Source organism: Gadus morhua, chromosome 4 (genome assembly GCF_902167405.1).
Source record: "Gadus morhua chromosome 4, gadMor3.0, whole genome shotgun sequence".
Taxonomy (NCBI): domain Eukaryota; kingdom Metazoa; phylum Chordata; class Actinopteri; order Gadiformes; family Gadidae; genus Gadus; species Gadus morhua.
The window spans coordinates 29,394,833-29,422,707 of NC_044051.1; the positions used below are offsets into that span (position 1 = coordinate 29,394,833).

The 27,875-nt window shown below is 42.6% G+C and overlaps 1 protein-coding gene and 1 long non-coding RNA gene across 3 annotated transcripts in view; one reads left to right on the forward strand and one right to left on the reverse strand.

The window, feature by feature from the left end:
- LOC115541940 (activin receptor type-2A) overlaps positions 1–27,875 on the reverse strand; it is an 80,944-nt gene that overhangs the window by 13,655 nt on the left and 39,414 nt on the right. For both annotated transcript variants that reach the window (XM_030353891.1, XM_030353893.1), the window contains 3 exons: positions 26,869–27,014; positions 26,314–26,428; positions 24,675–24,813 (listed from right to left, as the gene is read on the reverse strand). In XM_030353891.1, the coding sequence (XP_030209751.1) occupies positions 24,675–24,813; positions 26,314–26,428; positions 26,869–27,014 (400 nt within the window). The remainder of the gene's footprint in view (positions 1–24,674; positions 24,814–26,313; positions 26,429–26,868; positions 27,015–27,875) is intronic.
- LOC115541941 (uncharacterized) lies at positions 9,529–12,273 on the forward strand. The gene is made up of 4 exons (XR_003976436.1): positions 9,529–9,782; positions 10,583–10,641; positions 10,845–10,916; positions 11,216–12,273. It is a non-coding gene; the product is annotated as an uncharacterized LOC115541941 (long non-coding RNA).

The following is a 27,875-nucleotide window of genomic DNA, read 5'->3' on the forward strand; positions in this document are numbered from 1 at the left end:
AACCAAAAACAACCTTAAAGGCCCACTATGCAACTTTTTTAGCCAAAATTACATTAAGTATGCAGGTTGAGAGTTATGCTGATGGTTCTGCATCCATTTCTGGGTCGATTGGTGGGTGTGTCATTTACCCATGTCGCCTCTCCAGTGAAAAAGCGCATATGCAACTTGATCTGTTCGGACCGACACAATCCGGATGTGACGCAGCGGAAGTATCCTCGAAAATGTAGTCAGATTGTAGTTTCGAAAATGCTTTACGGCACAGACACACACCCAAACATGGCACCGGCTAGATATAAACAGCCAGTTGCGAGGCAATTGTTGCATTCATCATGGATCAATCGACTAATGGTACAGCGCCTAACCTGACGCTTGATCATTGTGTGTCACAAAAATGGTTCAACGCGCCTGTGGCTGCGCTAGAGTCCGAGGTAGGAAACCCAAACGCCGCCGTGTTTGGGTGCATGATAGAGTTTAGATCGGGTTAGATTAAATAATCTCGGATATAAATAACGATCTCATCTCATCTCATCCGTTTATCCGGGGTCGGGTCGCGGGGGGAGCAGCTCAAGCAGGGGGCTCCAGACTTCCCTTTCCCGGGCCACATTGACCAGCTCTGACGGGGGGATCCCGGGGCGTTCCCAGGCCAGTGTTGAGATATAATCTCTCCACCTAGTCCTGGGTCTTCCCCGAGGTCTCCTCCCCAATGGACGTGCCTGAAACACCTCCAAAGGGAGGCGCCCAGTGGGCATCCTTGCCAGATGCCCGAACCACCTCAGCTGACTCCTTTCTAAGTAAAGGAGCAGCGGCTCTAATCCGAGTTCCTCACGGATGACTGAGCTTCTCACCCTATCCCGCGACGCCAGCCACCCTTCTGAGAAAACTCATCTCGGCCGCTTTTACCCGCGATCTCGTCCTTTCGGTCATCACCCAACCCTCATGACCATAGGTGAGGATAGGAACGAAGATCGACCGGTAGATCGAGAGCTTTGCCTTGCGGCTCAGCTCTTTTCGTAACAACGGTGCGGTAAAGCGAACGCAATACCGCCCCCGCTGCTCTGATTCTCCGGCCAATCTCACGCTCCATAGTACCCTCACTCGCGAACAAGACCCCGAGGTACTTGAACTCCTTCACTTCGGCTAAGGACTCATAAATAACGATAATCGGGTTAAATAACTTCACATGGTGTGTCTGGTGTGTTTCCAGCATTCGTAGTGTTGATCAGCAGAGAAATAGTCCGCCAAGACGTTGAGGTTGCTTAGCAGCCAGAGACTCTGTCCATGCAAGTGAACGGAGCGTTCACTCTTCGTCATAACTATCAAACCGAACATCCTTCACATTCACTGAGCGAACATTATGAAAGTAAAATGCACATTTCTCGCTAAAAATGTTTCCATAAACGCATTTAATGGCGTAACTATGTTACTATTTCCACCCAGAATAAAGAAAGATGTCGGCCGTATGCTTCTGTGCAAGGGTCACTACAGTAACGAATTGCTTTACGGCACGGACCCCCAAACACGGAACCGGCTCGATATAAACACAAGTAACTAAGGGATTGTTATATTCATCATAGATCAGCCGACTAAAAAGAGACAGAGAAACCCAATGTCGGAGGAACAGAAGAAGAGAAAAGGGAGACTGACCGACAGAGAGGCCAGACACGAGTAAACGTTGGGCAAGCTTTTCAGGAATAGCGTGAACTGAAAGAAAAAGAAGACTGCAAATCAGACGCCGACTCGGCCGTGTTGCTTTTGAAATCGAAAGTACCCTTGGGTGAACTTTGTCTTCGTGGTATTCTTGATTCTGATAGTCTCTGTACAAATGTGTTTGCTCAACCATTTAGTTGTGAGCCCTGTAAAAATTGTTTTCTCGACCGTTTTGTTGTGAGCCCTGTATGTTTCTAGCTTGCTTGCAACCATATAAACACCTTTGTTTCCATGGGTGTTTTGCTGTTCGTCTGTCCCCCAGATACAGACTGAATCCCCGAATCCAGGTTCTTGTTTATTTCGATTATTATGTTGGCCAAACCTCTTACACTGATTGTTCTGTTCAACCTAAGATAAAACAATTATAACCTAGGGTATAAATTCTCCCGGTGAACTATAAAAAAGGATGGATTTATGTTTATTGCAATGCAAATACACCCTTTTAAAAATGTATAACCTTGCCTACACTTTATGAACATCTACTTTGGACGCATTCGCCGGCTTCTTTGAAAACAAATGCACATGGCTCGCGTAGAAGTGCATGGGGAAGGGACGTCAACGAGTTGTTACGACAGTGTTGTGAAATATCTACTACGAAGCTGTAGGGGGCGCTGTGTAGAGAAATGTGCGTGCCAAAACCAAGAAAACAGCGAAGATATTCCCGAAGTTGCATAGTGGGCCTTTAAAGCCTATCAACAACACCATCAGGATGGGTCTACTTAATGTTAGGTCTCTTAATAACAAATCATTTTTAGTTAATGATTTTATTACCACCTCTAAACTGGATTTTGTGTTTTTAACTGAAACATGGATAGAACAAAATAACAGTGCAACCATTCTGATAGAGACAGCTCCTCCCAACTATAACTTTTTTGATGCATGTAGATCTGGAAAAAGAGGTGGAGGGGTTGCTGCTGTATTAAAAAAAATGTTTTTCAGGGGAAACAGATGTTATTTGGTTCAAATCATCATTCGAATAACTTTGTGCTGTATCGAAATGCTTGCCCAGAGTTCTCCTATTAATTATTTACAGGCCACCCACATACTCTGCAAATTTTTTAGACAACCTCACAGAATTATTGTCTAGCAACTCCACAGACTTTGACTGTCTAGTTATAACTGGTGACTTCAATTTTCATACTGATGATTTAAATGACAAGTGTGCAAAAAAACTTTTTACCATTTTGGACACATTTGAACTGTCTCAACATGTGAAAGAGCCTACTCATTGTAAGGGGCACCCTCTAGACCTGGTAAACCAAAGGGCCTCAATGTTTCTGATCTCTCTGTTACTGATCCTTCCTTGTCTGACCACTATTGTGTTTTCTTTAATATATCTTTCATTCCCGACATACAGACAAAATCAAATACTCTCAAAAAACTGTGTATCAATGAAGAATCAAATGTACTTTTAAAAAATGCCATCTCCTTGCTACCACCTCCCAACCCATGTTCTGCTGATGATCTTGTAGAGAACTTTATGCATCTTTGCGAGAGAAACATTTTTCTCCAATATCATTAAAACCAATACTAATAATGCAAAAACCCTATTTGCAACTGTGGACAGACTGACCAACCCTCCAACACAAATTCTACCTGATCTCCATTCCACGCAGAAATTTTTTTTTTGCAGATTTTTATACTGATAAAATTGAAGGCATCAGACGAGCCATCAATATCTCCCCTTCAAACAAAAATGTTGGACTACCACCCTGTTCAGGCAAAAGTGACGTGGCAGGGATGGCATGCTTTAATGTTATAGACTCTAAAAATCTTGTGGAAACTGTGACACAACTAAAGCCATCCACCTGTTGCCTTGATACTTTACCTACCAACCTCTTTAAGAATGTTTGACTGCCTAGCAATAGACATACAGCAGATAGTTAACAACTATCTCCAGTCAGTCAACTTCCCAAAAGCCTTGATAGCCAAGGTACCTCTATTATTAACAACTACAGACCAATATCAAATCTACCCTTCATAAGTAAAATCATTGAGAAAGTTGTCCTCCAGCAACTTAATCACTTCCTGGTATCAACTGGTTGCTATGACGCCTTCCAATCAGAATTTCGACCCCTGCACAGCACTGAGACCGCCATTATTAAAGTTGTAAACGACATCCGTCGTTAAATTGGTTCAGATCCTACCTACAAAATAGGAACTACTTTGTTTCCATTGGCGACTTTGTATCAGAATCAACCAGTGGTGTAGTCTACGTGATACGCAGATATACGCCGTATACCCACTAGGAACGCACCAGGATTTGCGTATACTAGGGATGGGCGTGAGGAATCGATTACTCGAGTACTCCTCATTACAAATGAACTCGGTTGGTGGACAGGCAAACTCGAGTTTGCATATGCACACACAAACAAAGTTTTCTGAAGCAAATGTATCAATTTTCTGTCGGCGCCACTAATGCATGCCGTGGGCACAAAGCAAATGAAATGTATCCATTTCTGTGTGGCGCGTTCCGTGCCGTGTGCAGGCACGCCAGAATTCAAAAAGTTAAGAGATGGCGGTTAAAGCAAAGCGCAGCGAAGAATTTAAATACTTTAAAGAAATAGGAGATCATAAGGTGAAATTTAAAATATGCCAAGCGAAATCGAGCTACCAGAAAGTGCTATGCGGCAACATATGCTCTTGAAACACAACGGTGAGTTCGGGAAAGCAGACCCGCAGCAACCAAGTGTGTTGGCTATTTTCACCGCCGCAAGACGCAGCTTTAATCCCGGCCGTGTAGAGAAGATCACAACGCTGAGTATTTCCATAGTCCATTTGCTGCCGTTTTATTTGCAGCTTTAAATTATTTGCAATGGTTAGGCTACTTGTTTTGTTTTTTCTGTAACAGTTTTTTTAACTGTTACAGGCCTTGGTTCGACGTGATTTAAATTGTGAGACGCATATTTATTTTTGTAAGGAAAAAGTGTTTTGGACGTTTGCAAAAATAAATAATGAATACTCTGATAACTCTGACTGTTTTGATGGAGAATAAGCATTACATGTTTGGTTGGTAATATTGCCGTTCATCATCAGGCCTATTCCTGCTGCAGATGCGTTCCATTCTAAAAATAGATTCGATTAAACGAGTACTCGATTGATCCTCGAGGAATTCCTTCGATCGCTCGAGTTTGGAATTTACTACTCGTGCCCATCCCTAGCGTATACCTACTTAAAAATGTGCACCGATACGTATCAATCGTCTTGTGACATATCTTTCACTTCTGTGTTTATTTTTCGCAAATACCGGTTGGGTATAACTGCAATAAAATACTTTTAGCAGGGGAAGTTATCTCCTATATTCACCATTCATAAAATCCCCCCTGCGCGCTCGCGCTCTGCCCTGCCTCTGTTACGAAGCGCAAAGCTGCCCCTGCATCTCTGCATGTTAGTTGGCGGGCCGAGCCCCTCCTTCTCGCGCTGTGATCAGCAAATCACACACAGTGTTTCCCCTAGAATTTTTTTTAGGCCCGGTGGTAAGAGCTGATAGTGTGATTTGTTATACATTTTTCACGGGATGCCAGAGTATTTGTTGGTTATTTCCATATAAAACACTTGCTTAGCCATCACAAGTTGGTTAAGTTATGGACATATAAAGAACGAGGCTAGTGTTTTGCGGGGGCGGTAAAAATGTCCATGGTAACGGCGGGCTGAACCAATCAGACGTCGCATTTACGCGATCGGTTCGTGGTATAGTTCTTCTTCCGGAGAATAAATGTACTCTCGTTTGGCACCGTGTTTAGGAAGAACCTTGAAATACCTTTTTGTCCTTCATCCCTTTTAATTTTTTTTGGTGGTGCCATGCTAATGATGATATAACTTAATGCTGCCGCATTTTTTTTTTTTTTTTTTTTTCATTTTTTTTTTTTTCTATTTTCATTTCTTTTCTTTTTTTTGGCCGGTTGTTGCCCTGGCGGGGGCGCTCGTTGGCCTGGCGGCCCGCCAGGCCTGAACAATGGTAGGGGAAACACTGACACAGATTGAAAGTTAAACGTGGGAACAATTGGCATAACAGTTAAAACAACTGGATGAAACGATAAAAACACAACACAAACACTTAAAGAGTCCCAGGCTACATGCTACAATAACATTCAACATTACAACATGAAAAGCAAACTACACACACTACAGCAGCTGATGCCACTACCAGAGCTACGGAGACTAGCAAAGACACAACAGAAAAGTGTGTGTGTGTGTGTGTGTGTGTGTGTGTGTGTGTGTGTGTGTGTGTGTGTGTGTGTGTGTGTGTGTGTGTGTGTGCGTGTGTGCGTGCGTGCGTGCGTGCGTGCGTGCGTGCGTGCGTGCGTGCGTGTCCAGTCCTCCCATATTAATGTGTAAACCACTTAACAAGTAGTCAACAGAAGACAATGTTTTAATCCCACTGTATATCTCCTTGTTACTTTTAGATGAAAACCCCTGGCCAGCCTTTCGGACTGGGTGTCAGGCTAGGGAATTTAAAAACAGCCATTCTTGGTTAGAGTGGAGGGAAAAAAAGTTAGGTAAATGTCAGCCAACATGCAGTTGGCATACACAATTGAAATTCATAATGTTAATCACTATACAAATGAGAGTATAGCTAATTCATGGTCATTTTTAAGGTGCAGTAATTTCACACTTTTACACAATTCAATTACTGTATGGTATGTTAGATAACAACAGTAAGAGCTAAAATTAGAGCAATTGAAAGAGTGAAACATTAGTCTCCTGTCATCTGCTTCTCATGCACTGGTTAGCCATGGTTGTAAACAGTTCAATAAATTATTTTGAGTAGATTTTTTCCTTGTTTAGCATGTGCTATCGCTACAACAGATATACAAAGGAAAATTTGTAATTTTTGTGTTCTATTTGTTCATACGGTTATTAAAACTGATAAACCTATTCAGCTTTCCATGATTGTTGATAATCGTTATACTCTTAAATCAGCGGGTTATAGAGTGTGGTGCGACAACTCATAAGCGCCACACACGTACACGTACCGGTGGGACAGGTTTGTACGAGGCTGGGAGGGAATAATCACAGTATACCCACTACAATAAAATAGACTACACCACTGGAGTCAACCAATGTGACATGTGGAGTCCAACAAGGTTCGATCTTAGGAACCTCTTTATTCAACATCTACATGCTCGCACTAGGGCAAATCATGTAAAATAACAATATTGACCATCATTGCTATGCTGATGACACGCAAATCTATGTATCGCTATCACCAAGTTACTATCGGCCCATAGATATGCTGTGCCAGTGCATTGAGCAAGTGAAAGACTGGATGTGCCGAAATTTCCTTCAACTAAATGAGGACAAAACAGAGATAATTGTATTTGGTGCTAAAACGGAAAGGCTTAAAGCAACCCAACACCTTCACTCTCTGTCCCTGAAAACCTCAATCAAAGCCAGGAATCTAGGGGTTATCATGGATTCAGATTTACATTTCGACAGTCACATCAAATCAGTTACAAAATCTGCATATTTTCACCTTAAAAATGTAGCAAGACTTAAGGCCCATTCACACCCTACGGTAAATACGGATACGGATGGTTTTGTCCGGTCCCGGAGGTGTTTCGTCCGTCAATGGGTCCGTCGCCTCTGAGCTTACGAATCCGGAATGCTCCGGGAGAAACGGAGCAATACCACCGGAAATCAAGGTGGCAGTATAGAGTCAAAAGTCAGACCATTCGCGAAAATAGATAAGAGTAGTATAATATCCGATATGTATATATATATTGTATTTAACGTTTTATATTTATATTATACTATATACCTGACCTTTTTATTTTATTGTTCCCCTGCTTTGGCAATGAGTGACTGGTCATTTAACAACATTTTGAGGAGATAATCTGCGGGTTGGTGAGGGGTGTCACATGCCACTCCCGCCTAGGGCTACACGTTTTGCACTTTTTTTGCCGATTACGGATGACACAAAGCAAAATCATCTCTACAGATGTCATGTTTGCGATTGTCGATGCCGTTAATTTGTGAAACGACAGTCACTGCCCTCTCGAGGATTTATTGCCTAACATCCATAACAACGCTGAAACCAGACGGAGGTATGAAGGGTAGTTCCGGAGGCAACGTTTGGGGCGACGGACGAATTTCGTCCAGATCCGGAGGTATGAATCGGCCTTTAGAGGGCTCATGTCCACCGAAGACTTACAAAAACTTGTACATGCCTTTATCACTAGTAAGCTTGATTACTGCAATGGTCTCCTTACAGGTCTCCCAAAATAAACTCTAAGGAAGCTTCAGCTTGTTCAGAATGCTGCTGCTAGAGTTATAACAAAGACCAAAAAATGTGAACATATTACAACAATGTTTAAATCGTTACTTTGGCTTCCTAGGTCAGATAAATGATTTTAAAATCATGTCGCTAACCTATAAACCCCTACATGGTTTAGGCCCAAAATATTTATATATAAATATATATATACTGATATGCTTCCACTACATAAGCCTTCTAGAACACTAAGATCTTCTGAGACCAATCTGTTAATTATCCCCAGAGTAAACACGAAACATGGGAAAGCAGGATTTAGTTACTATGCAACAAATAGCTGGAATAAACTCCCTGAGGATTTAAGACCTGCGCCAACTCTGAGCACCTTTAAAACAAGTCTGAAGACTTTTATGTTTGCTTTAGCTTTCTGCTAAATTTTAAATACATTGCACTTTCGAAAAAGCTTTTTTTTTTAACTTTGCCTTTATTTTCTATTTTATTGCTAAAATGCCTTTTTAACTTTCGTCGCCAGAGATTAAACATGTCAAATCGCAAGGTCCAGTTTTAGAACGCGGCAATTTAAGTTAACTATTCCTCTTCTGCCAATCACAGCACAGAACAACTTGTACGTCACGGCCTTACTCCGTCCCGGTACCGTACTGTCCACTCCAGCATAAAGAGATCCGAAGATGGCAGACTTCTGGTCCGAGGAGAGGGAGGAGAACTTAATTCGGTAATTAAATTTGGTTGAAATGCAGTCCCGGTAATTTGTGTTCGTTTTCTGAATTAAAGGCCTCACCAGATCCTCCAGATGATGGAATAGGACCGGGACAGGCGTGTAAAATTGGTGAAAGCAGACATATCCCCGATTTCCAGCTCTCTACACAGATTGGCGTAGGCACCCTGTATCTGCCGCTGAAGTACCCAACTGCGGCTCCATATTCTTGGCTTTATAACTCGCCGACTCTCCTTTTCATGATTAAAGCCACAGCAAAAACTGCGACCATTTCACTCTCACTAACATAATTAGGCCTGTTTATAATTAAGTTATCCATCTCCAAGTAGTAGTTGAGCCGATGGTGAACAAAGACAGATCAAACTGAAATTCAACTAACGGAAAATGCAATGTATCCAACAACGGGTAATCAAAACTAACTGTAAGCTCCAGCTATTTACTCCAATGCAGATGTAGTAGAGAATGACAAAACACAGTAACTCTAGCCTACTCTCAAGTAAAATAAAAATAAAAGTAATTGCAAACCTAACTAATCGCAAACCTAACTAATCTAACTTAACCTACGCAAATGATGATGTTGCGGCTCTCAGCTGTGCCAGAGCGTTCACAGTTGCTATGGAAACCACCTAGCGTCACAGCCTGTTGCAGCGCGTTGCAGCCAGTGTGAACGGACAAGTTTTAGAACGTTGCAGCCCGTCTCGTCGCAAGGAATCGCAAGGAGTTGCGAGTTGCAAGCCGTTGCAAGGTGAATCTTTGGTCTGAACTGGGCTTTAGGTCTGGTTGGAGTCCCGACGTGGGTACCAAATTCCTTTAGGTCGGGTTGGAGTCCCGACCAGTGGCGGAGCCAGGGGGTGGCCGGGGGTGGCCACGGCCACCCTCCGTAGAGTCTCGGCCACCCCATTGGCCACCCCAAGCACCGGATCACAGCGGTCAAAAGTTTTGACGGCTGTGGAAAAATGCGGAACCTTTCTCGCACCGCTAGTACACTGCCGGACCCTTTAGCCGCGCGCAGCGCGCACACGTCCTGTATTTGAATTTAACAGCTCAAGCATGCCCTGAATGCCTGTTACCACCTGACGCTTCGACCGGCACCTGCGGCTAAGTGAAGAAACCCAAAACAGAAAGGTATGATATCATAATGGATGTTGTTTTTGTCTTCTAATAACTGACTATCCCACCCATGACTATCTATTTTGCAAAGTTTAGAAGCAAGGTAGATCGGAGGAGAACATAGTAAACTGTTAAAATTGCTATATGCTATGCTGTATTTGATAACTACGTTGCGAGATTGTGTACAGTGTTTTAATATAATCTCTCTAGTCTCTACACGTATTTGTTTTTGCAACTTCGGATCGACTTTCGATCTAGTTATTTGCTGTTAACTGCTATTGTTGCCAGAACGTGTTATGATTGTGTCAGGTATATACAGTATTTATGCTGCATTTTGGATAAGTGTCATGAAAGAGGGAAAAATAATGAAGAGGAAGAAGGCAGACATAGCGTCCTTCTTCAGGGCAAGTGGAAAGAAGTCAGCTAAGGCAAAGAATGAGGGTGAGATGGAGAAAAAACAGGCAGAGAGCGAGGATGAGGCGCCCCCAGAGAGCAGCAACTTAAATGGACCTCCAGGTATACAGTATAGAGACTCACATATAGTACAGCTTGGTATGAGGTTATCTTATTTACAATTGGCTTAAAGTTTGTCTATTCATATACAGTCAGGTTGAAAGTGCATTGTAAAACGTATCAGTTCGTTTTTTCAGTACATTAAAGTATGGCATATTTGTATTTGCTACCCAGAGACACTTTCACTAATATTATACTTTAGCTTATAGTGTGTTTGTTAAACACTATATAGCATGCATTATAAAACCTTTAGGAAAATTACCTGTACACCTTATTGTAATTATTTTTGATGTTTCTGAAAGATTGATCGAGAGCAGGACAGAAGAGTCCTCCCTGAGGAGTGGCCCCAGTGGATCCCCAGGTAAATTGTCAATCTTACATTGTATGTTGTACTCTTCTGCTAACTTTTCATCGATATTGTCCACAAGTTTATATTGTATATGTTTAATGCTGTAGAAAATGAATTTTAATCTTTTGTATCTGTGAAATACTTGGATAGTGGATCATTAAACCTTGTGGAAAATACTTTAAACACCTATTAATGTTTTTAATATATATATTTAGATTCCCACAGAAGGTTCAGACAGCGAGAGAGAGGAGCCTCCAACAACGAGTGGCGGCCCAAGGTACCTCCAGGTATACTCACTCTTTCACACATACTGGACACTTTAATTCCACTTCAGTTTTGCCCAATCTGATACAGTGGCCTGATAATTCATAAACAGGTATGAGTCATACCACTCACCGTCCTCAACTGGAGTAGAGTTGGATGAATGGCCTCAAATCTATAACGTTTTAAGCAGATTATAGTGTTCAGATAATCCATTAGATGTAACATGGGATAGTACACTCCAATGTATGAGTTTATCTTGATTGTTATTAATCTCTGCTGTAATTTAATAATTGAATATGCCTTTTTTTCCATTTTCAAACAGACATTTCCAAATCAAGAACCGATAGATCTTTAAGGACAGTCTTTGAAGTGTTCAGTTTTAATGAGATGTCACTGTTTGGATTCTCTGATATGTGTAAATGTGGCTCAAACTTGAATCTAATCTTGCAGAGTCCGCCTAATACCCATTGTGAATATGATGTTTGTTATTATGTGTTTGATAGATGTTTATGAATCGAATTGAAGAAAAATTGACACTGCTTATTTAAACAGGCTGTTAATGCTTGTCATATTTACATTTGTTGGAATTCAGCAAATTGTATTCAGGATGTTATTTTATTTATTTTCATATTTCTATACATTAGCTCAGTATTTTATACTTTTTGTTATTTAAAGATAAATCCATATTGTGATCAGACTTGATCAAAAAAACATTGCACTTCTAATTTTGTATCCTTGTTTTGTATTCCTGATGATACACTGAGAGAATTGACTTGGCTTGTCGCCATAAACTGAGGACATCTCTACTATAAAATAGAATACCTTGCTGTCAATGCATATCTGTACAACCATTGTTCGACTCAGTCGTACAATACAAATAAAAACACAAATAGCAATCGGTAAATCAGCACAGTTTAAAAACAAGTATGAATACAGAATAAGTGTATATTCTTTTTTAAGTTTTAGCTTCTTTGTTACTTTGCCTTTAGGTATAAGAACAATTTAAATATATTGAATACTTTTCTATTGCACCTTCATCTGAATTCCGAATAATGTTGAGATGTTTGCTGTATGTGTCTTAAATAGCTCTGCATCTCCTGGTGAGACACATGCTTGCCACCCAAAAATTATCACTGGCCCCATCCTGGCCACCCCAATGGAAATTTCCTGGCTCCGCCACTGGTCCCGACGGGGGTTACCAGAGAGACTGTTGATCTGATCTTAAATACATTGCACTTTCTATTCTACTCATTTCTTTGCATATGTTTTCTTTTACTTATCTACTATTTTATTTTATTGCATGACAATGTCTATATGTGAAGCACTTTGAGTCTGACTTGTGTATGAAAAGTGCTATATAAATAAAGTTGCCTTGCCTTGCCTACCTGTTTTATTTGTTTTGTGGTTAATTATGCTGTTGTGGAATAACTTTTAATGCTTTAACCCGCAACCATATATTAATTTGTCTTTAAGTAAGATAATGAGACTTAATTTAAGTTATTCAAAGTCATGGTGCTTTATTTGTGACGGGTTGTTGGCTAGTGTCACTGCCTAAAAGAATGGTAACTGGGAGTGTGTCATCCACACCAAAATATTTTCATACTTGTAGTTTTTACTTTAGTATTTAAAGTACTTAAAGAGCACTTTCTGGAAATAAAGTGACTGTTCCAGTAATGCTGTGTGCTGTCATGTATGTGTATTCTATGTTAATAAGTAGTGACATCATTAGTGAGTGCACCCCAGTGTTAATTTTGTCAGCTATTTTAGATTTAGTCTTAGTCTTAGTCTTTTGATGAAAATGCTTATTATATTTAGTCACATTTTAGTCATTGTTTTCCTTTGTAGTTTTAGTCTAGTTTTAGTCGACGAAAAGTCCTTACATTTTAGTCAACTTTTAGTCATTACTTTTAGTCAAAATGTTTTCTCTTTTTAAACTAGTTCAATTAGGCTAACCCGATATAGGCTATATGGACACCTGCTAAGTTGTTCCACTCAAATAGAGTACTAAAGTGAAAACGTTACGTTGTCCTGGCAACCGGATTTTCAGTTCTAAACAACCGAACGAGAGATGGCCTTCTCCATTGCTTCCATGTGTTGTTTCTTTCAAAATTAAAATAAATCAATTTCAATAGGTGAAAATCACTACCAATCGAAAAATGTCGAGGCGTTCATGTATTCCCCTGGGGTATTAAAAGGAAAAGTTTGTTAACGTTAGTTTAGTTTCGTTTTTTTTTCAATATGAAGACAATCTATTCTTAATATTACTTACATCATTGGTAAAGCAAACTCACAAATCAATTCGCAAAAAGATTGTTCCTTTATAAAAGGTTCGTGTGGCATAGGATTTCCCCTTGTTAATTTGGTTTGTGTAGAACCGAAAATCTGTTGCTCTCGAAACGCAACCCAGTCGCCAAGAAAAAACGTTGACGGTGTACGTTTCCATGAACACTGGATACGTAGCATTTCAACGTAAAAAATAGCGTGTTATACCTACAGTATCCACGCGTGCCGCTGTGGAGGCGGGTTTCGGGGTTTGGGTTTCACGGCTTTCGCGGCAAATTGTGGACACGATTGTTTAGGGGGGGGGGGGGGGGGGGGGGGGAGGTAGACTGTTGTTGACCGGGGAGGGGGGGGGGGGAGACACGTTTGTTGAGGGGGGGGGGGGGGGGGGGGGGTGGGAGAGACACGTTTGTAGGGGGGGGGCACGCTCGACAACGAGAGTTGGTTTTTATTGAACGCTCGACAACGAGAGTTGGTTTTTATTGAACGAGACTTCAACACGGAACAGCTGCACGAAACGATGGTCACGTCACTCTCGGTGACGGTGTCGACAACAATGAACACACGAACAATGTTAATAGAACAACACACAACCACATAACATCCCGAACCCATTAACCCCACTTAATCCTAACAACAAAACAAGTTAACAAAAGCCCCATTTGTCAACTGACAACCCCAATTCCCAGAATCCCCCGCGGCTCCGGAACACGGCGTAGCCGATATTAATCTTTATTATCTGAATGGGAAATGCAATATTTTAGGACAGATACACCATTAAACGCGTTTCTAATTACATTTCTAGCGAGAAATGTACATTTTCCTTACATAATCTTCAGTCAGTGAATGTGTATGATCTTTATTAATCTTTATTATCTGAATGGGAAATGCAATATTTTAGGACCGATTCACCGTTAAACGTGTTTCTAATAACATTTCTAGCGAGAAATATACTTTTTACTTGCATAATCTTCAGTCAGTGATTGTGTCTGATATTTAGTTTTATAGTTATTAGGATTTGATCGGCTCGCTCGCATGTTTCAACGACGTCAGGTTGTTAGGAATAGGGACGCTGCTTTCGCTAAACTAGCTGCTCACGTGCTTCCTGCGTTTGTGTTATTAAACTGTTACTTTATGTAACTTTTAATGATATCATCTTGTTAGAAACACGTATATCTGAGAGCCAACCCAGTCGCCAAAAGCATACGTTGACAGTGTACGTTTCGTGAACACTGGATTACGTCGCATTTCAACATAAAATAGCGTGTTATACACACACACGCACGCACACACACACAAGCACGCACACGCACGCACAGACACACACGCACGCACAGACACACACACACACACACACACACACACACACACACACACACACACACACACACACACACACACACACACACGCACACGGTGCATTTCGCTGCTAAAACAACAACCAAATTCCCTAAAATATTATTACTAAAGAACCGTTTTCCAAAGAACGAAATGTAAACCAATGCATTCTGAATGGGAGTGTTTCTCCGATTTTTCCATGCTACACAGAACGAAATGTAAACCCATGCAAATAAAGACTTCATGGTCATAATAATTTAAATATCATTAATCTCCTGAGTGTGTTGGGTGGTATTCTATTTTTTTCAACGGGGCTGCATCCAGTCACTTGACCGTCATGGTTGCTATGGTGGTTGCTATCGACCTCCCCCTCTAATCCTTACATGGCTCTAAAAACCACGCGGCAAAGGAGCTGCCGTAAATTGTGTTGTTTTTGTCGTAAACTGGGGTCCGACGGTTAAAAAATAGACAGATATTCCGAGGTATCCTTAAAAGGCAGCTTGGATGTTTTTATTTTCTGCAGTTTAGACTTCTTCTATAACCTATTTTTGAAAGCAAAACACCAAGTTCATTGATTTAACGAGGCAGGGTTATTTGAAACAATTTATTCAATAAATATTTGTGAGAGGTCATTCCTTCTCCTGAGTTTGCTTCCTATTTATGTCTAGTGTACACCCCTACTGTCCAAAAGCATCACCCCCCCCCCCCCCCCCTCCCCATATGGATTTGGAGAGTTGTTGCCACGTCCCAGTGGTGGAAGTATCATATAATATGAAAGAGGGCATTCAATTATACTACAATGATCAATTAGGAGGCCGAAGCCCTAAAGGAAGTGATGCAATAGGTGACTGAGGCGAGAACATTTAAGTAAACTGTACCTTGGGGTCTCTTATATATCAAAGGGGGTTTCAAAGGACGCATATACGCTTCAACCTGTGGCTCCAGCCCTACAGGAAATGACTCAGCAAGTGCTCCATCTCGTTGCACCTGCACCCAGCGGCTCGCTTGCAAGATTTTGGCCTGAAGTTCTTCCCAGACCTATACCCTAACAGTCCAACATGCATATCTGAGAATCAGGCCTCTCTTCAATAATGACAAAATGTTATGAGAGAAATACAGATTCGTTTTTTGTTATCTCATAAGCGGCGTGGTGCCGGCTCCTTTTGACCTTTTGACCCCAGACTTCAAAGACGTGGCCACAGGCCAGCTGTGTCTACACACATTAAGCCACAAATGTACACCTCCATCCTGCAAAAAATGGGGCCTATAACTAACCTCTGTCTTATGTACAGTGACTGTACTGTTGGAGGTCACGCCCCTTTTCCGGCCTTTTCGAGATAGCTAGGGATGCTAAAATGTTTACACACATTTCCCGGGGCCTCGAGAACGACATATCCAAGATTTGTAGTTCTAGCCCATAGAGAAAAAAAGTTTTCCCAAATGGACTGTCATTTGGACAAAGCCCCTTCAGAAGTGTTGCCTGCGAGACCTAATGGTTCAGAATGTGGTGGAAAAACAGTTTTTGAGATAGGAAGGTCCTACCGCCCTGAAATTTGAATACCATATTCTAGGGCCTAACTGGGACCCCCGCACCGAAACTTGGCCCGGTCGGACCCCGAGTGCAGGAAGGGGGGGCCTGGACTTTCATAATCTTCGCTCGGTGAATGTAAAGGATGTTTGGTCGGATGTTATGACGAAGAATCATAATGTGAATGGGAATATTCTATTAATGTCTTGATATCATCTTTCGTCTCAACACTTCTGCTGCAGCCGCTTAAAGTCTCACTCCGAGAACCTTAAAATATGAATCAATCCATTAGAAGTATGAAAATATCTTCCCGGTCGTGCAACAGGGCAAACAAGGTGTCCTTTGACATCTACGTTTCGAGACGATTGCAACAGTGCCACACATGATCATATTTGAATATGTTTCGGGGTAGTAATTAGCTGTCGTTTTTGAAGGCCTTTATCAATAATGACCAGCTATAGATTTGCTTCCCGATGGAGATTTTTGACAAATTACATGTTAATTAGCATCTACACGTTAAGCTGAGTCCAATGAGATCAAGCTCGCCCTCTTGCTACACCGAGATCATGTCCTAGACCTAGGTGTACCATGTAAAATACATGTTACCATTAGCTAGAGTGTCATGCTTGGTGTCATTGGACTCAGCTCAATGTGTAGATGCTAAATAACATGTAATTTGTCACAAATTTTTATCGGGAAGCAAATCAATAGCTGCTCATTATTGATTAAGGCCTCCAATTTCGACAGCTAATTACTACCATTAAACATGTTCGAATATGCTCATGTGTGGCACCGTTGCAATCGCCTGGAAGCGTAGATGTTGAAGGACACCTTGTTCGTCCTCCTACGCCACCGGGAAGATATTTACATGCTTCTGATTGACTAATGAATTGATTCAGCTATTCCCCCAGAAGTCTGGGGTCAAAAGGTCAAAAGGAGACGGCACCAGCCCCGTTGAAAAAAATAGAATACCACCCAACACACTCAGGAGATTAATGATATTTAAATTATTATGACCATGAAGTCTTTATTTGCATGGGTTTACATTTCGTTCTGTGTAGCATGGAAAAATCGGAGGAACACTCCCATTCAGAATGCATTGGTTTACATTTCGTTCTTTGGAAAACGGTTCTTTAGTAATAATATTTTAGGGAATATTTTTTTGTTGTTGTTTTAGCAGCGAAATGCACCGTGTGCGTGTGTGTGTGTGTGTGTGTGTGTGTGTGTGTGTGCGTGTGCGTGTGTGTGTGTGCGTGCGTGTGTGTGTATAACACGCTATTTTATGTTGAAATGCGACGTAATCCAGTGTTCACGAAACGTACACTGTCAACGTATGCTTTTGGCGACTGGGTTGTCTCTCAGATATACGTGTTTCTAACAAGATGATATCATTAAAAGTTACACAAAGTAACAGTTTAATAACACAAACGCAGGAAGCACGTGAGCTGCTAGTTTAGCGAAAGCAGCGTCCCTATTCCTAACAACCTGACGTCGTTGAAACATGCGAGCGAGCCGATCAAATCCTAATAACTATAAAACTAAAGATCAGACACAATCACTGACTGAAGATTATGCAAGTAAAAAGTATATTTCTCGCTAGAAATGTTATTAGAAACACGTTTAACGGTGAATCGGTCCTAAAATATTGCATTTCCCATTCAGATAATAAAGATTAATAAAGATCATACACATTCACTGACTGAAGATTATGTAAGGAAAATGTACATTTCTCGCTAGAAATGTAATTAGAAACGCGTTTAATGGTGTATCTGTCCTAAAATATTGCATTTCCCATTCAGATAATAAAGATTAATATCGGCTACGCCGTGTTCCGGAGCCGCGGGGGATTCTGGGAATTGGGGTTGTCAGTTGACAAAAGGGGCTTTTGTTAACTTGTTTTGTTGTTAGGATTAAGTGGGGTTAATGGGTTCGGGATATTATGTGGTTGTGTGTTGTTCTATTAACATTGTTCGTGTGTTCATTGTTGTCGACACCGTCACCGAGAGTGACGTGACCATCGTTTCGTGCAGCTGTTCCGTGTTGAAGTCTCGTTCAATAAAAACCAACTCTCGTTGTCGAGCGTTCAATAAAAACCAACTCTCGTTGTCGAGCGTGCCCCCCCCCCCTCCCTACAAACGTGTCTCCCCCCCCCCCCCTCAACAAACGTGTCGCCCCCCCCCCCCGGTCAACAACAGTCTACTTCCTCCTCCCCCCCCCCCTAAACAATCGTGTCCACAATTTGCCGCGAAAGCCGTGAAACCCAAACCCCGAAACCCGCCTCCACAGCGGCACGCGTGGATACTGTAGGTATAACATGCTATTTTTTACGTTGAAATGCTACGTATCCAGTGTTCATGGAAACGTACACCGTCAACGTTTTTTCTTGGCGACTGGGTTGCGAAACGTGACGTCACACTTTAGTACTCTTGTCTGTTCAGCCTTCAAAACGATAGCTGGTAAATTGTGAAAAATGCATTAAACTGTAATCAGAAAACGCAGTTATATGCTATAAACCCTATAGTATCTTGGGTATAAAGGCTGGGACGAATTTCAAAGTCCACCTTATGTTGAAGTATAGACCGTGGCAATTCCCATTGAAACGAATGGCGCGGTGATTTTCTTCAAAACGAGAGCCGGTAAATTGTGAAAAATGAATTAAACTGTAATCAGACAACGCGGTTATATGCTATAGACCCTAGTATCTGTGGAATAAAAGCTGGGAAGAATTTCGAATCATGTACAATGCATAACGTTAGCTCATAGCTGAGTGGACCATATACGTCCTGTTGCCAAGTGGTAGCTAAGGTCCGTCCTATTTACTGGAGGAGTGAACAGTTGCATAAGAACCTTACGGGAGTGTACTGATTGGAAAATATCGTGCATTTTGAATGTCCAAATAGCACACCAATAACATTTTCGTCCTGTCTCGTCTCGTCAACGAAAACAAAATGACATTTCGTCATCGTTTTTATTATCACAGATCTATTTTTAGCTCGTCAACGTCTCGTCTTAGTCACGGAAAAAAGGTCGTTGACGAACATTTTTCGTCATATTTTTCGTTAACGAAATTAACACTGGTGCACCCTAAGGGTGCACTCACACTAGACCATCTGGCCGTGGCCGTTTTCACACCTAACCGTGAAATCTGCCAGTGTGAGTGTGGCCAGTCTGGCCAGGCCAGGCCAATTTGGCCACTTGGGAGAGGTGTGCTGCTACGGTACGGGCCGCTACGGTACAGATGCTAATGAGCCGACACGCGCACAAGCACGGCTACGCAACCTGAGCTGGATGACGTATAGTCCATGCGACGACCACGGACATAATAAAGGCGACGAGCCTTCTTTCCCATTAAACGGTAAACATATATCCAAATAAGCAACAGACTCAGCAAAGTGCGAACTGTGTTGTTGTCCATTGTTGTTAAAACTCTGACTGGCGGCAGACTTTATTATGGTCCATGCAGCGGACGCTTGGTGATGACGTGTTACTTACGACGTGATGACGCATGTACAAGAGCCTACCGTGGCCAGGCCACAGTTGCGACGGCCAACGGCCACGGCCAGATGGCCTAGTGTGAGTGCAGGCCAGAGAACAATGGGGCCATTTGAGCACGGTTAGGTGTAAAAACGGCCAACGGCCACGGCCAGATGGCCTAGTGTGAGTAAACCCTTAAAGACCCAATAGTGTTTTCTTGTACCTTTAAACCACATATTCGCCTTATTCCGCTCTAGACAATGGGCGCTGCCATGACACCGACTCCGGTTTCTTACTTCCGGTTTGAGGTGATTGACCGTGATTAAATATGAGTTCAGACACCACTTGTGCGGTTGTTGGTTGCTCAAATAATTCTAAGAAAATTAAAAACCTTTTAGAAACTGAGTGCTTTGATCACAAAATAAGAAGGAGAGAATGTCCTTGTCCGGTTCCCTATCGGCTACATTCAATGCCACAGAGCAGACGTTTAGACTGGCTAGCTGTGCTTAAACTGAAACATCCGCCGAAAAAAGTTTATGTCTGTTCGCACCATTTCGTTCACAAACGACCCACCGAAGACCATCCCAACCCGGAATTATTCCTTGGATACGACAGATCAGTAGTGAAGAAGAGACGAACAATTGTTCGTGTCGAAGCGACAGGTAAGCCACTTTCAATGTTGAATTATGTAAGCGATCGCATCACTTTACAGGTAAACTCCAGTTGTTTACATTTTTACGAGCTCCACCAGCCAGTGCTACAAAAATATTTGGGCAGTCTAACCTACATTTTTATGAATAATATGCCCATTATGTCACTGGATAGAGAAGATGTGTTGAAAACATGTCCATTATTGGTTTATTCCTGAATGCCACTGTAGTTAGTGCCAGTGGTATGAATTCCTCTGAGGGCTATCGTAGAGCTAGCTGCTATCGTTATGTTGGTCAGTCCTGAGCGAGGAAGAGCTTCCACCACCATTTTACATAGGCTTTTACTGTTATGTTGTCAGTGAGAGAAACGTTGACAGAAACTGTAGCGTTTAACATAGCCTATGTGCCCTGTTTTTACAGCAACAGCAGAAGTCACAGACCAGGAGGATGAGGGCATACCTGAGGTGCCACAACAACCATCACACAGCACTGTTTCCAGCCAGTGGGAAGATCCATTGCTCTGGGACCACAGCTATGGTGAACAGCAGGGTGTTGAGGAGACGGCCGAAGATGCCACAACACAAACTGAAGATTTCAGCTATTCCATGCTTCAGAGTGATGCAGATTCGTTCCTCTACACTGGAGTCTCACTGGAAACCTTCATCTCTCGTTTCCACCTTAGAAGGATTTGCTGAAAGGGCTTCTGTTTTGTCAGTGCGTGATCAGATACTAATGACACTGATCAAATTGAAATTGAATCGTGTGCTTGGTGACCTTGGTAGGCAGTTTCATGTGTCTCAGAGTGTAGCCAGTAAGGTCATCTCTTTCTGGATCGATAAAATGGAGGAGGTCTTACGCCCTCTTATTATCTGGCTTCCAAAAGAAACCATTAAGGCCACCATGCCAACTGCATTCAAGCGCTTTTTCCCCAACACCACCTGTGTCATCGACTGTAGCGAAAGTTTGTTACAGAAGGCGAAAAATCTTGACTCTAGAGGAGAGTCCTACAGCCATTACTACTCGCACAATACAATCAAGTACCTTGTTGTTGTTGCCCCATGTGGCTTAATCATGTTTATCTCAAGTGGATATGGAGGACGCGCCAGTGACAAGTTTATCACTATGAACTCTGGTATCTTGGACTATTTGAGGCCTGGAGATGAAGTCATGGCAGATCGTGGGTTTTTAATTCGTGATTTATTGTTTGAAAGAAGGGTCAAATTGGTTCTGCCCGCTTTCACTAGAGGGGGTTCTCAGCTAACTGAGGAACAAGTCACAGCAGCTCGCAGGATTGCAAATGTGCGGATTCATGTTGAGAGAGCAATTAGGCGACTTAAAGTATATAAGATCTTGTCTCATGTCATACCAATAAACATGACGCCCAAAATTGAAAAAATCCTCAGAATCTGTGCGGCCCTAGCCAACTTAAGGGGTGATCTCATCTGTGAGCGATAGGTGACAACGGTTGTGTTCTGATGCTGTTGGGGTAGGGCGCGCGTGCACACACACACACACACACACACACACACACACACACACACACACACACACACACACACACACACACACACACACACACACACCCTTTATACATCTACAGAAAGGTTTACAGAAAGACTGATTACAAAAAGACTGATTATACAATATGTGACCTGAAATTGATTTAATAACACTACTTTGTACATCTACATAAATTGCTCCTGTATATTTCATATTGACACTTGCTTCCTTTTGTAATTTTTACTGTTTATATTTACTCTTTGTATAAGATTTGTTGTTTACAGAAAGACTGATTACACAATATGTGACATTAAACTGATTTAATAACACTACTTTGTAATATTCACCTATCTACAACAATACTTAATCTCAGCATACATGGAATTGATTGCATAAAAAGTTTCAGTCGCTGACCAACAAATTCATCTACAAGCTGGGGCAACATTGTTGAGAAATAAAATCTCTTCAGATGTCCTACCCTCTCCAGAACATAGGGCTCATCAAATGGTACAGTGAACATAACAGTGTCGTTTGGGCTCCAGATAAACAGTTTGGCCATCTTCAGACCGGCACAGAACATACCTATTTGTATTAGGTGATATTACACCTGCATGTAATATCCTCGGCTACCTGTTTTCTGAAGTTGTGGTACTCCATCTACTAGCTTGATATCACTGCAGGTATGGTCAAGCGGATCCAAGAGGGTAGAATGGAGTTTACTTGGGACGGGACATTTTATTTCTAGTAGCACAGATGAGTCAATTACCCCATCTGGGCTTGCTGACAACCATGGCTCTGTAACATTAACAGTGATGCCCATTTGTGTAATGCTCATGCCTTGCTCTCTAAGTGCATTGCCAGCAACCACCTCATTCTCTTTACCATAATTTGTGGCGTAGTTGCCACGAAAGGAGGGGTGGAGGTGCTCTGCAATGAATTTGTCTGGATTGGTGGATGCTCTAGAAGGAACCTTTTTAGCTGCACTTGCAGTTATTCTTAGTTTTCGTGCGTTGTGCCACAAATCTGAAGAACTCTGCTCCCTTGTCTCAGATTCTAGAGTAAAAGCCTGTGCACTACTCCATTGAACATAACACTCATTAAAGCTTTTACATGTCTCACATGTGAGATCAGAACCAGCATGGGTTTGATGAGGTCTTAAAAATCTTGCATCTACTGCAGTATGTGCAAGGCTACAGGGTTGCACTACTGGTTTGGCTCTGTAACACTTGCCCAACAGACTGTTTTTTAGTCATTAGTCAAGAATTCGGCATGTGACATATATTGTGGGGTGTTTGGTAGTGGCTGAGCACCGGAACACCATTATACCAAATTCATCTCCTGCCCTGTGGTGGCTGAAGTTTATGTCCCTCAGTCCTTTTGGCTCAATGTTCCTGACTGTCCCTGCGTTCCACCTGCGCTGCTCATCTGTACATGCAAGCCCTGTCTTCCCGGTAGTTACTGCATTTTCAACCTGTAATGAGCACATTAACAGAACATTATACCCATTTGCCATTTGTTTCAAATGTTGTCATCCTCACCTAGCTAAACTGAATCGAAAAAAACACTCATAAAAAGTGATATGATCACGTTACTTTTATTAATTCACAGATAAACAAAGGATTTTTTTTCTTCTTCATACCTTCCAAAGGATTGCTGCGGCATGACTGCACGATCTCCCTAATCCAGCCATACATGAGCACCCGACAGTCTCTATCAACCCCGACGGCTGCAGCATAACCCAAGCTATAACCTTATGGTTAGCACTTTGGCTCCTGTCGACCTCTGCCTTCAAAAACACATAAGCTGTGTTCGAAATCGTTCCCTATACACTCGTTCCCTATTCCCTATATAGTGTATATGATTTAGTGCACTATATAGGGAATAGGGAACGAGAATTCGGACACTACGCTGAACATTTCTAAACGTCATTTGCGTCAGTAAATGCGCCGGGTATTTGTGTGACGCAGACAGATGCGCCCACATCATGTAAACATACCAGGCACTCACGAGGAAAGCTGGAGGTTGTATTGACGTTGAATGTTTAGTATTCTATGTTAAATCCCAAATAAATTGTTGACATTTCTAAGCGAAAGCCGGAGACTCCATCATTAAATGTATTAGTTTTCGCGGTTATTCAGCTTCTTCTTTTCCTCCGGAAAAACACGACCGCATTGCATTGTGGTATACGGGAGTATCATGTAGGGAACATCGTATGTACCCTATTTTAAGTCCAGTGCCCTATATAGTGGACCACTGAGATTTCGAACACCCTACAAAATGGCGTGCACCCTATTTAGTGCACTACATCCATGATAGGGAACGATTTCGAACACAGCTATAGTCTTCGTGCTTACATAAAAAAATGCGCCTGACTTTATATATTGAAGGCCTCAGTACTTTTATAATTACGCATCTCCTCACGATCTCCACCCTCAGAAAAGACAAAATAATTGATTATATCAATATGGCTAACTCCTGGCCATAGTTTCATCTCATCCACCCAACCTGTCAGTTTTGACGGATTTGGGACTCTGATATGATCTTTTAAGATTTCATCTGCAGTATGTAGCCACCGACTACTTCCCATCTTGAATGATCAGTTATGTAAAATAACTTCCTTAAGCCTTAAAATAACTAGCTTTAAGCGACGCTTGTAGGATCATGCAATGTAAACAAACACTTAACCGGAAATAGAAAACCGTTTAGTCAGTTGAACCCGCTATGAATCATGGGAAATAGAACGGTTGAAGAATAAGGTGAATATGTCAGAGAGATAAAGAACAAAAGTTTCAGGGTGGTGTGTAAGAGGTTGTAGGGAGTTGTGTAGGTTGTGTTTGAGATCTAAAGTGACCTAGATTTTTTGCAATGTTTCAATCCAACCCCCATAGCTCTAGGACCACAGGAAAGGGGAGTTCATCTAAACCAACACCAGGCTGGTCTGGGGAAAAGGTCCAACTATCACATATAAACCTGTGTGTGTGTGTGTGTGTGCGTGTGTGTGTGTGTCTCACCGTCGGCGGCGGTGCAGCGTGAGGCCAGCTCCCAGAGGACCAGGCCCAGGGCATACATGTCAATGCGCAGGAACGAGTCCCGCTGGAAGTTGATGGCCCCCTCCAGCACCTCGGGGGCCATGTACCTCCTGGTACCCACCTGGGAGGGACAGGGGACAGGGTCAAGTCTGTGTCTGTGTGTGTGTGTGTGTGTGTGTGTGTGTGTGTGTGTGTGTGTGTGTGTGTGTGTGTGTGTGTGTGTGTGTGTGTGTGTGCGCGTCTGTATCCGAGTCCGTGTGTGTGTCTAATGAATCCTAAAAAAACGATACATTGTGATACTGTTTAATATATCAACAGAAAATGCCTGACAACCTACATTTTATTCAATGAATGTACCCGTTTATAACTAACCATCAAACAGTAGTAGGCCTCTCCCTTAACATGGAAATAATAAATATCCAAAGGAATGTCAGTAGAATTTACATGATCTTGAACGGCAACATGTACCGGCATAGAAGAAACCTCTAAATCTACAATGTTAGTTAACATTAAACCAAACAACACAGGGGCTGTGTCCCAGTGGGGGATGAAGCCACATCCATTGGTTGTTCCCGGTCCCGCCCCCGGCTCCAGGAAGGAGTGTCACTCTTTAGTGAAGAGTGCTTTTACTGTTCGATTATCGTCTCTGAGCATTTACGAGATTCTTATTTATTATTCAGTGTAGGTTGGTTCATGAGCCCTGCTGGTTCAAGAATTTATCGTTTGTGTTTGAGTCGGGTAATCAAAACCCTTAAAAGGCTTTCGCCTCCGTCTCTCTCGCTCACTCTCTCCTCACATTTATTAGAATGTATATAACCATTATGCAATAGTACCTTCAACATTTGAATGATTGCCTGAGAATGTGATACGCAATAAAAATGTATTACAATAGTAAATACAGGTTTAGAAATAATCATAAACATAAGTAACTTCGAACGTAACAAAAAGATAAAGACCTGAGAGAATGTAAACAGAGCAATAATAGCGTTATTGGTCACAAATCAAAAAGAACAACATTGCTGTCGCTGAGTTTGCACATACTTGCTTATTGTATATTCTACATTTGCTGCAGGTTTTAGCTATTCGCCTAGTTCTTCCGGAAGACACACAGGAGCGATGTAAGCGCAGATGAGTGGTCATGTCTGTTGTATGACCAGAGCCTAAATACTGAACTTCTTGGCAGGTTACCGTTTTCTAGGCAAGGTTCCAAATTGCAACCCTTTTGGTGGCATATGCTCCCAAAATGTAATGTGCGACCTGAAATATGATTGCGAGCATTCATTTTTACCCTTACTAAAGTTACATTTACAAACACTGAATTAAATCCACTATTTTCCGCAATCTTTTGGTTTGGTTTAATATATCGTTTGTTATTTAAGAATATAGATATTATAATAATATATTATTATTATTATTATTATGATAATTAATGTGTACAGTTCTGCTGCTCACAGGATCGTCGAAATGTGTCTGCGTCTAAGTGCTTGCGTGCGCGTGGCGGCATTAACAGATGTCTGCGAGACAGCGTTTGGGTGCGTCAGTGTGATTGTGTAAGGTTGTCCGTGCGTGTGTGAGAGAGCACGTGCGTCAGTGCCTGTGTGCGTGCGCTGCCATCCCCAACCTGTCCGTGCGTGTCCCCCGCCGACTTCCCGGCCTCGAACTTGAGTGCGAGGCCGAAGTCTGCGATGCAGGCGGTCAGGTCCTTCTTCAGCAGCACATTCTTGCTCTTCATGTCCCTGGGGGGTCACACACACACACACACACACACACACACACACACACACACACACAGACACACACACACACACACACACACACACACACACACACATACACACACACACACACAGTTACCTCAGGCATGTCAGCTGTCCCACCCACGAGATCTTGAAGCATGAGTGCAGAGCTTGGGTAGAACCTGTGTGATGGAGGGCTTGGGGCCCCAGTACCTGTGTGATGGAGGGCTTGTGGCCCCGGTACCTGTGTGCGATGGAGGGCTTGGGGCCCCAGTACCTGTGTGATGGGGGGCTTGTGGCCCCGGTACCTGTGTGCGATGGAGGGCTTGTGGCCCCACCACCTGTGTGCGATGGAGGGCTTGTGGCCCCACCACCTGTGTGTGATGGAGGGCTTGTGGCCCCGGTACCTGTGTGCGATGGAGGGCTTGTGGCTCCGGTACCTGTGTGCGATGGAGGGCTTGTGGCCTTCGCGATGCCCGGGGATGTCCTCGTGGAGGTAGGCCAGGCCACGTGCCAGTGTCTGGGCCACCAGACACAGCTCGCCCCACGACAGCAGGTGGGCCTTCAGGTAGTCTGTCAGTGAGCCCTGGGGGGAGGGAGGAGGGGAGGAGAGCGAGGACGTTTTAGGTTGTGACAGGGTGCCTGTTTTATGCTGACATGGTGACTGTCTTAGGTTTTGACATGGTGTCTTATGTTGTGACTTATTGGCTGTTTTATGTTGTAACAGGGTGATTGATTTAAGTTGCGACTGTTTTAGGTTGTGACTGCGTGACTGTTTTAGGTTGTGACTGCGTGAATGTTTAAGGTTGTGACGTGGTGACTGTTTTAGGTTGTGACGTGGTGACTGTTTAAGGTTGTGACGTGGTAACTGTTTTAGGTTGTGACATGGTGACTGTTTCAAGTTGTGACAGGGTGACTTAGGTTGGGTTGTAGTGTACACTTGGTGTAATGACACCTTGTTGCGTAGGTTGTGGACATTTATGTTAAACTGTTGCCTGTGCACAAAGGATTTGGACAAATCACGCAGAAAGCACGTTGAAGTCCATAGTTGTCAACCCTCCTGATTTTCTTTGTAGAGTCCCGGTTTTCCCTGTCCTTTCCGGGTAAGTCAACCTGAAGCATCATTCTCCTTCAGTTCTCGCTAAAGACATAATTTTTTCATAAAGAATTGGAATCTGCCGCTCGTACCTACAAGGCTGGTTAACGTGGCTGCTAAAACTTATTTCTGTCTACGTCTGATAGTGTGATTAACAAGGATCCGCTAGAATGTAGGACATTTAGTTTGTGAAACAAATCTCTTTTCCTCGAGGAGGACAGTGATATCGGACCATCTCTTCGTTTCTCAGGGTTCAAGGGTGGCGAGCACGGGCCGATATCAGAGGCTTCAAAGACGTGAGGCACTCCAGAGGGCCACTCCAGGCAAACTGACTGAGATCTTGAGATGTGA